The 10869-nt window shown below is 35.9% G+C and overlaps 1 protein-coding gene across 1 annotated transcript in view; it reads left to right on the forward strand.

Annotated features, from left to right (window-relative positions):
* Nucleotides 1–10869, forward strand: part of AGGF1 (angiogenic factor with G-patch and FHA domains 1) — a 33830-nt gene that overhangs the window by 18856 nt on the left and 4105 nt on the right. Inside the window, exons 9-13 of the mRNA XM_023214909.1 lie at nt 1452–1553; nt 2997–3162; nt 4549–4631; nt 8628–8755; nt 10712–10811. Of these exons, the coding sequence (XP_023070677.1) occupies nt 1452–1553; nt 2997–3162; nt 4549–4631; nt 8628–8755; nt 10712–10811 (579 nt within the window). The remainder of the gene's footprint in view (nt 1–1451; nt 1554–2996; nt 3163–4548; nt 4632–8627; nt 8756–10711; nt 10812–10869) is intronic.

The raw sequence follows: 10869 nt of genomic DNA on the forward strand, positions 1-10869 counted from the left end.
CACGAGGTCAGGAGATTGACACCATCCTGGCTAACATGGTGAAACCCCGTCTCTACTAAAAAATACAAAAAACTAGCTGGGCGAGGTGGCGGGCGCCTGTAGTCCCAGCTACTCGGGAGGCTGAGGCAGGAGAATGGCGGGAACCCAGGAGGCGGAGCTTGCAGTAGCTGAGATCCGGCCACTGCACTCCAGCCTGGGTGACAGAGCGAGACTCTGTCTCAAAAATAAATAAATAAATAAATAAATAAATAAATAAATAAAATAACATCACAATGATAAAGCAATTTCACACCTCTTAGGCTAGCAAAAATTAAACATTTTGGCAACGTCAAGTTTTGGTTTAGTATACATAGAGCAGCAAGGATTTTCACAGACTGCTGGTGGGAATATGAATTGATAAAACCACTTTGGAAAAACAGTTATCTAGTAAAATTTAAGATTTGCTTATTATGATTTAGCAATTCCATTCCTAGCTGTGTACTCCAGAGAAACACTTGCATTTTGCACACAAATAGATTGCAGGTACAAGAAGGTTTATAGTAATATTTTAAAAAAATAGTTAAACCTTGGAAAAAACCCCTGAATGTCCATTTTCAGAAGGATGGATGGATAGATTGTGGTATATCCACACAATGGATTACCATTCAGCAAAAAGAATGAACGACAACTCTATAACTATATGACAACTGGATGAACCTCATGACTTAACGTTAAAGAAGCAAAATAAGAGGAATAGATAAAGTGCTATGGAAAAAGGAGGGAAAGATTAGTCCTAACTATTGAAGATCCTGGAAACTTCTCTGAGAGGTTGGCCTTGAGTGTTTCAAATCACATTTTGTATTAAAAATTTTTGGCCAGGTGTGGTGGCTCATGCCTGTAATCCCAGCACTTTGGGAGGCCAAGGCGGGAGGATCACTTGAACTCAGGAGTTCAAGACCAGCCTGGGCAACATGGTGAAACCCTGTCTCTACAAAAAATGCAAAAATTAACCAGGTGTGGTGGCACACACCTGTAGTCCCAGCTACTCAGGAAGCTGAGGTGGGAGGATTGCCTAAGCCCAGGAGGTCAAGGCTGCAGGAAGCCGTGATCACACCACTGCACTGTAGCTTGGGTGACAGAGCGAGACTGTCTCAAAAAAAAAAAAAAAAAAAAAAGGAGTTTTTAATGATATGGACAAATAAAATTTTTCAAATTATAGTCTCTAGTACAAAAGGAGAAAAAGTAGGACGTATTCTAAATTTTTCATGGTAGTTAAAGGTAGAGTTATAGATGACATTTTCTTCTATAGCCTCTGTGTCTACCAGAAGCATATAATAGTTTGTGTTTCTAAAAAAGTGTTAAGTATAATAAAATTTAAATTATCAAAGACTCAACATCATTATATCGTACAGAAATTGTCCATAGTTTTGAAAAGTGTAGTAATTAATAATTGCTTGATTTTATTTTCTAAGTTTCATGCAGAAATTTATTTTGACCATGACTTACAAAGTTATGTCCTTGTGGATCAAGGCAGTCAAAATGGCACAGTTGTTAATGGAAAACAGATTCTTCAGGTGAGTATTAATTAGTTACCTGCACATTATTTTTAAACTGAATTTTTTTATTTCTGAAGGCCATACTCTTTATCATTTGGTTCAGAGTAAAGCCCAAATGTGTTACTTGGAAAGGAATTTCCAGAAAGGCTGAAAAAAGAATATAATCAGTGGGTCTTCCTTGGCTGTTGAGTTTTGACTTCTAATTATGTATCTGTGCCTTATTTTCAGTTATGAATCCATTATAAAGCTATTCAGAGTAAGTGTGTAAATGTCTCAATAACAACTTTGAAGGTCCTCCCTTTTTTTTTATTGTCTGAATGGAAATGCTACTAAATTGAAAACTTCTTTTTTTTTTTTTTTTGAGGCGGAGTCTCGCTCTGTCGCCCGGACTGGAGTGCAGTGGCCGGATCTCAGCTCACTGCAAGCTCTGCCTCCCGGGTTTATGCCATTCTCCTGCCTCAGCCTCCGGAGTAGCTGGGACTACAGGCGCCCGCCACCTCGCCCGGCTAGTTTTTGTATTTTTAGTAGAGACGGGGTTTCACCATGTTAGCCAGGATGGTCTCGATCCCCTGACCTCGTGATCCGCCCGTCTCGGCCTCCCAAAGTGCTGGGATTACAGGCTTGAGCCACCGCGCCCGGCTAAATTGAAAACTTCTTAAAGGCAAAAGCTATGTCTATTCAGTTAACACTTACATCTTCAGCATGTAACAAACTATTTGGCATATAATAAGAAAATATAGGGGCTGGACACGATGGTTCACTCCTGTAATCCCAGCACTTTGGGAGCCTGAGGCCAGTGGGTCATCTGAGGTTAGGAGTTCAAGACCAGCCTGGCCAACACGGTGAAACCCCATCTCTACTAAAAATACAAAAATTAGCTGGGCGTGATGGTGTGTGCCTGTTGTCCCAGCTACTTGGGATGCTGAGGCAGGAGAATCATTTGCACCAGGGAGGCGGAGGTTGCAGTGAGCCGAGATCACGCCGTTGCACTCCAGCCTGGGCTACAGGGTGAGACTGTCTCAAAAAAAAAGAAAAAGAAAATATAGGGAAGGAGGGAGGCCTTATTCTTAGTCTGTAAGAGTAAAAATGGAAATAAAACTGAGTTATCAAGAGAGAAGAAAAGGGAGATGTGATGCATTTATCCCGTTCTCTTAACACTTCATCTTTTTTTACTATGATGATTATATGTTTTGGTAATAGATTGAAGTCTAGAATTGGATATTTCCGATTGGATAGGGAGATTGGTGGGTTTCACAAATTCCTCAGTTCAGCTGTCTTCATCTCCACTAGTAGAACTTTTTTTTATGCGTCATTAAGTTGGGGAAGTGTGTTTGTGTCTATTTCATTTACAGCTATTTTAAATATATTTTTAAAATTGTAATCAGACATTACTTACAATAGATGTAAGGTAACCATATGTGATTGTTTTGATTTCTGTTTTGTAAAATGTTTCCCCTCTAGCCGAAAACTAAATGTGACCCTTATATACTTGAGCATGGAGATGAAGTGAAAATTGGAGAAACTGTCTTATCCTTTCACATTCACCCTGGCAGTGATACCTGTGATGGCTGTGAACCAGGGCAGGTTAGAGCCCACCTTCGCCTTGATAAGAAAGATGAATCTTTTGGTATGTGAAACAGGTTAAATGTGGCTGTGATAACGTTTCTCTTTCATTACCTAAATGTTCTAAAAAATATCAGTCAGCTACTGGCTATGTGTCTAATTGATATGATACTGCATTGAGAGATATTTATACAAAGCTATTGGTCTTGTATCCAGTTGATGTAATAATAGATTGAGATATATTTCAGTAAATATTACCAAATGAGACTAAGAAATGACATATATTTGGAATTTGAGACCTAGGCTAATAGATTATAATTGTAGTTGATTTTTCTGTGTAATAATTTAGCTTCATGATATGTAGCATTGGTCTGCTTTCTGACCAGGAAAGAGATTGATTAGCTCTGTTTCTGCTAATCCAGTTTAGTAGGCTTTTGAGTCAGACTGTAGTGGTAGTCAGATGTCCTTAGGAGCAGTTGTAATTGAAAATTGGTAAGAGAGTAGATTTTAAGTGTTCTTATCATACACAAAAAATGATAAGTACATGAGGTAGTAATGGATATGTTAATGAGGTTGATTTAGCCAGTTCACAATGTATACATATATCAAAAATCATTTTGTACACCATATATACAATTTTTATTTATCAAAATAATTTAAAAAGTAATGACAATAAAGTAATAATTTAATAAAGATTGGTTTCCTTTTGACATGTATGTATTGATGTAAAAAAGTCATCCACAGTTGAACTCTGTCGTGTAATATTAACATAGGAAATAATAGGCCAAGGCATTAAGGGTTATTGATTGATATGTTTTCTGTCCTGTTGATAGCTCATGCTGTATATTGTCTATGTACCATTATTTCTTATAATGGCACTATAGGATATTACTGTTGTGCTTTCATCCCTCCCATCTAAAGCTCTTAAAATTTAAATAGTTGCTTTGAACTAGTAAGAGGTCTTTTTTGACATAAATTTTCCCCCAGATGCCAAGTATGCATGTTCATTGTTTATTTTTTGTTTTCTGATACCAATTTGAAAACGAGTATGTTGCATTACACAGTAACATGAATTTTGGTTTCTCTTTTATTTTGCTTATGGCTATGTTCTTTTGCAAAATTTACTTAATATTTCTGCATTTGAGATTCTGTTACAATAATCATATTGAAAAATCGAGATGTTCATTGTTCATTTTGGTCTCTATACTGTAAGATTCCTATTATCTGTAGTTTTTGCTTTACTTCTCAAGTAGGTTTAGTTACCAAAATGCTGAAAGGACATCATCACAACCCTTTTATCCTTTATATTAATGTTTATTTCAACTTCTGGTTAATCGGAATGGTTACTAATGGGTTATATTAGTTTTTTATTAATTAAATAACATTAGTTTTAATTTTCTACAAAATCAGATTTAGTGGCTTTTTTTTAACCAAACTTCTTTTCTTTCAGTTGGTCCAACACTAAGTAAGGAGGAAAAAGAGTTGGAAAGAAGAAAAGAATTAAAGAAAATACGAGTAAAATATGGTTTACAGGTGAGGATGTTAAATATTGTTTCATTTGTTAAGCTGTATATCTGGTTTTCAGTAAAAATGTCTTTAAATATGCTGAGTACATTTTACATATAAATAGTTGTGTAGTATGATTTTGTGATTTCTATTAGTTTAGTGTTCTGGTATTCATAATCTAAAAACTATTGAAGTTGGAGTAGAAAAATGATAATAGCCTACATTTGAATATACATTTCTGGTTTTCAGAAAACTTGCATTAAGATGCCTTGACATAACTAGACATGGTAGTGTCTGTAGTTTGTAGTCCTTGGTACTTGGGAGGCTGAGGCAAGAGGATCACTTGCAGTGAGCTGTGATTGCACTTATGAATAGGCTCTGCACTCCAGCCTGCGCAATATAGCAAGATCTTATCTCTACGAAAAAGATGCCATTGATTGAACAACATAGTTGGAGAACTAATACGAACTGATTTAAAGACTTATTTTAATTAAACTACAGTGATTAAGGTAGTATCATATTGGCATTAAGATAAATAGATGGATGGAACAAAATAATAGTCCAGAAGTAGATCCATATATGTGTGTGGACAATTAATTTTTGATAAAGGCGTGAAGGCAGTTTGGTAGAGAAAGCGTGGTCTTTTTTTTTTTTTTTTTGAGACAGAGTCTTATTCTGTCACCCAGGCTGGAAACGTGCAGTGGCACGATCTCAGCTTACTGCTACCTCTGTCTCCTGGATTCAAGTGATTCTCCTGCCTCAGCCTCCCAAGTAGCTGTGATTGCAGGTGCCTGCCACCATGCCCAGCTGATTTTTGTATTTTTAGTAGAGACGAGGTTCACCACATTGGGTAGACTGGTCTTGAACTCCTGACCTCAGGTGATCCGCCCACCTTCGCCTCCCAAAGTGCTGGGATTATAGGCGTGCGCCACTGTGCTGGGCCAAGAGTGGTCTTTTTCAACAAATGGTGGTAGAATAATTGGATGGCCTTACCAAAAAAAACCACAGACAAAAAGAGTGTTGATCCATACCTTGAACAATCTATAAAAATGATCCAAAAGTGGATCATAGATATAAAAATAAAACCTAAAAACTTTAAAACTTCTAGAAACTTTTTTTTTAAAGGCAAAGATTCTAACACCAAAAGCACAATCCTTAAGAACAAATTGATAATCTGTATTTCTTCAAAATTAAAAATTTATGTTTTTCCAAAGATACTATTACGAGAGTGAAAAGACAAGCCACAGACTGGAGAAAATATTTGCAAATCATGTATCTGGTCAAAGACTTCTATATCTAGAATATACAAAAAAACTCAAAACTTAAGAAGAAGAAGACACTTCAGTTAAAAAATGGGCCAAAGATTTGAATAGATACTTCACCAGGGAAGGTACGCTGATGGCAAATAAACACCTGAAAAAATGTTCAGTGTCATCAGTCTTTAAGGCAATGAAAATTAAAACCACAATGAGATACCACTATAAATCTGTTAGAATGCCTAAAATTTTCAAAACTGACTATAACAGGTATTGCAAGGGTTGTGGAGGAACTAGAAATCTCATACGTTGCTGGTGGGAATGTAAAATGGTGCAGTTGCTTTGGTAGTTTCTTAAAATTTAACATACACCTATTTTACAATTCAGCCATTCTACTCTGAGACATTTAGATAAATGCAAGCATATGTGCAAAAAAAAAGACCAGTAAACAAATGTTCATTGCATTTTTTTTTGAAAAACCAAAAACTGAGAAAAACTCAAATGTCCATCATATATGGATAAGCAAACTATGGTGTATCTATATGGTGAAAATACTACTTAGCAATAAAAAAGCAGGAACTAGTAATATAGGCCACGACCTACCTGGATGAATCTCAAAATAGTTAGGTTGAGTGAAGCCAAATAAAACACGTATATGTGCTGCCACTTGTGGAACAGTTTCACTATTCACTGGTTTCCAGCTTGTCTGAGGTCAGTGAGACAGAACACACTCTCATACAAGTTACACGAAGCAAACTTATGACTTACAAATAGGCAGCAAGGGACGACAGAAGCCTAGGATTTATTGTGAAACCACCCCCCAAAGGTCAGAAAGCTGCCTTGTGGGTGAATGGAGCCTCAACTTTGTATGCCCTACTTGCACAGCAGTTGAGGGACCCTGGAAAGCAGCCCACCTTGGGTTATGTACCTCAGGGTCATTTGACTCACTGGGCTGCGGTGTTGAAGGACATCCTGTTTCCAGGTGGGGACTGAAACAGCCTGGACTGTTTCAGCCAATCCCTCCTTACCTCAAGATGTTGCATTCCCAGCACATTCTGGTTGGTGTTGAGAACTACAAACAAGAAAGTGGGAAGAACTGTTCTGCACCATTTATATAAACTTCTAGGAAAGCAAACTAATGTATTGTGACGGAAGGAAGAAGAGTGATTGCTTAGACAAGGGAGGAATGCTACACAGGGAAGGTCTGGAGAGTTGAATTACAAAGAGAGACAAGGACACTTTCGGGAGAGATGGGTTTGTTTATTATCTTGCTTGTGGTGATAGTTTCATAGGTCCATAAATCTCAAAAGCATCTCATTGTACACTAGGTATGTATGATTTATTTATATTAATTATACCTCAATAAAGTTGTTTTTTAAAAAAGTTACCGCTTAATCCTGTAAATAGAACAGGAAGGCAATTAATTGTTTCCAGTTTACTTTTGAGAAACTAAAGCTTAGTAGCCCAGCTATTAAATGGTAGAGCTAGATATAGAATCTAGGTCTTAAGCATATTTGTGCTAAATTTTTACACTTCATGAAGATGTGGAAAAAGAAGTTGCTGCCAAAATAACATGTTTTTCTGTCAAATTGTGTTTTTTTTGTTGTTGCTGTTTTACTAAGATAGAGAAATCATAGAAAAAAGCAAGATAGGCCAATTTTGGGGGAAAATAGAAGACATTTAAGGAGAGAATAAAATTGTTTTCTCAAATTTTAGCTCAATTTCTTCATTGTCTTCTGGGGGAGAAACTTACTAGGATAGGTAGTTCTATATTTTTCTTCTCTTTTTAAAAGCAAAATTAATTAAAAGCTTCTGTCGTACCTTCCTTGAGTTGCTCTCCAGTCCCTGGCATCTCTCTGGATGAGTATCATACTTTTTATATAAAGATCAGCAAGTTATAACAAAGGGAAAGGGAAGGCTTCTATGAATGCTGAATTGACTACCCCTTCTTTGTGCCACCACCACACCTTCTGTATACCTTTATTGAACCACTCATACTGTAACAGGCCAGAGGTTATGCGCATCTTCCCTCTGGCATTTCATAACCTAGCATGGAGCTTGACATACTCTTTATCCAGTGAATGTTTGTTAAGTGACTAATTAGTCACTTAAATGGAGCTTTATTGAAGCAAAAAACTATTATTGCCAGGTTAAATGGGTTTTTTAAAAGTCTCTACATTTCTCCCTTCCAAAAAACAGTATCAAACTACTGTAGGTCCCTTGGAACTTTCAGTTCCTTAGAGAAAAGGGGAGATAGATTTTTTCCCCCCAAACCCCAGGGATTCTGTATTTTTCTTCAAATACTAGTAGTTCGTATGATGAGATGAGAACGCAGCATTGAGTCAGAATATATTATTTTTTCACCATATCATCTTCTTATGTATATGTATGTTGTGGCATAACTTGAAATAGTATAAACATTTTAAAGGGGATAGAATAAAAGTAGCATATCTAATATGACAATTTCTTCATATCTTTTTTTTTGTAACTTTAATATAAATCAAGTAGAGATGGGGGTCTTGGCTATATTGCTCACACTGGTCTCAAACGCCTGACCTCTAGCGATCCTCTTGCCTCAGCTTCTCAAAGTGCTAGGATTACAGGCATGAGCCACCATACCCAGCAATTTCTTTATATCATAGCTTGTTTTATTTTATTGTTTATAGAGGCCACATTGAACCATATTCGTTAAGTAAGGCACATGTACAGAAATTCTGTTTTATTTATCAGCTTTCTTTTCCTCAATGAATATTTTGTGTTTATTAAGAATACTGAATACGAAGATGAAAAGACATTGAAGAATCCAAAATATAAAGATAGAGCTGGAAAACGTAGGGAGCAGATTGGAAGTGAAGGAACTTTCCAAAGAGATGATGCTCCTGCATCTGTTCATTCGTAAGTTTTGAATTACAGTGGCTCGAAACATCCTTTGTTCATAATCACATTCATAGGGTGGTCTGATATTCAGGGCTATATATCCTGATAGGTGGCCTATTTATTTATTTATTTATTTATGAGATGGAGTCTTGCTCTGTCGCCCAGGATGGAGTGCAGTGGTGTGATCTCAGCTCACTGCAACCTCCGTCTCCTGGGTTCAAGCAATTCTCCTGCCTCAGCCTCCTGAGTAGCTGGGATTACAGTTGTGTGCCATCACGCCCAGCTAATTTTTGTGTTTTTAGTAGAGACAGGGTTTCACCATGTTGTTGGCCAGGCTGGTCTTGAACTCCTGACCTCATGATCCACCTGCCTTGGCCTCCCAAAGTGTTCAGATTACAGGCGTGAACCAGCACACCTAGCCAATAAGTGGCCTTAAAATGAACGCTTTAACAACAAAATGGAGACACTAAGTCTATTTATACTTTCCACTAATCTTAGAATTCCATTATCCCCTAAAAAATTGCTGAGCATATACATGAGTATCTGTACTTAAACACACGTATATGTATGTTAACAGTCTAGCCACAGTTGGGTGTGTGTACTTTTATATGTTAGATATCTAGAAGCCTAGACTGGTAAGAACTTGGTATGTACTGGTATTTTTTAGTAATTACTTAATACTCAAATACTTTTGTTCTTAATGACCATGAAATATAATTTTTCTTATTTATTTTTCTCTGATTCAGTTTTCTCTTGGCAAAGTAGTTTGGATAAAAATGAAAAAGGTGATTTTTGAGGCCTACAATATGACCATATTTCTGCATTTAATCAAATATTAGCTACATTTTTTCCTCAGAATATAAATTTTGAGTTTAAAATTAAAATTTTTCATATAGAACTGATAACTAATTATAAAGTTTTGATTCAATATCATATTGCATTGACGCTAAGAGTTTTATGGTTACAAATGGCAACAATTTTTTCTTAATTGTACATAAAATAATGGGTGTACCTTAGAGTTGATGGAGTTTGATCCATTACCAACATTTTATTTGATGAAATATAGGATTACAAAATAGGTACACTAAGCAACATGACACTTTTTTTTTCAAGTTTAATATTTAAAATATAATCTTGGAGAATATAAAGAGTACATTCAAATTAAATAAGACAAATTTAAAATAAAACACATTGGTTTGACATTGCTTGGTTATTTATTGAAGGGCTAACAGCATATTTTGTGGAACTGAAAAGATATAATAGAACATAAAATACTCTTAAATTAGCAGAGTATAGAATCATAGGACAAAATGCAGTGATTAAGAAGTTTTATTTCATTTGAACTTCTTAATATATAACATGTACAGAAAAGAACACAGATTATAAGTATATAGCTCAGTGATATATCATAAAATTAACATATTGCAGAATACACATTTCTTGGACAAGAAATAGAAAATTATCAGTAACCCCAGAAGCTTATTCTCCCTGTGCCCTGCCTAATCACTGTCCTGCTCTCCTCCCCAAAGGTAATCACCATCCTGACAGCAATAGATTAATTCCACTTAATTTTAAAATTTTAAAGAAATGGAACAATTCAACATTTATTTTGTGTCTATATTCTTTTTGTTCCACATTATTTTGTTATGTATGGTTTATTTTTATTACTGAATAATAATCTACTGTATTACTATACCACAATTTATCCATTTTAATCATTGCCAGACATCTGGATTGTTTCTGATTTGTTGCTATTAGATTTGCTGGAAGAACATTGTTGTATGTGTCTTTTGGTGCACATGCTTTTCTAAGTAGGACATGTACCAGTGGAATTTCTGTGTCTTCAACTTTGTTAGGTAATGCCAAGTGGTTTTCTAAAGTAGTTGTACCAATTACTTTTAATTCATGAATTTATTATAAATGCGACCTAAAAGAACTTTTGTCAATCGACTATCATTTTAATATTCCTTAAAGTGAAATTACTGATAGCAACAAAGGTCGGAAGATGTTGGAGAAGATGGGCTGGAAGAAAGGAGAGGGCTTGGGGAAGGATGGTGGAGGAATGAAAACTCCGGTAAGACTTGCATTTTCTTGTATTCATTTATTCCTAGAGCAGATATTTACTGTATACA

This window comes from Piliocolobus tephrosceles, chromosome 4 (assembly GCF_002776525.5).
Source record: "Piliocolobus tephrosceles isolate RC106 chromosome 4, ASM277652v3, whole genome shotgun sequence".
NCBI classification, from domain to species: Eukaryota; Metazoa; Chordata; class Mammalia; order Primates; family Cercopithecidae; genus Piliocolobus; species Piliocolobus tephrosceles.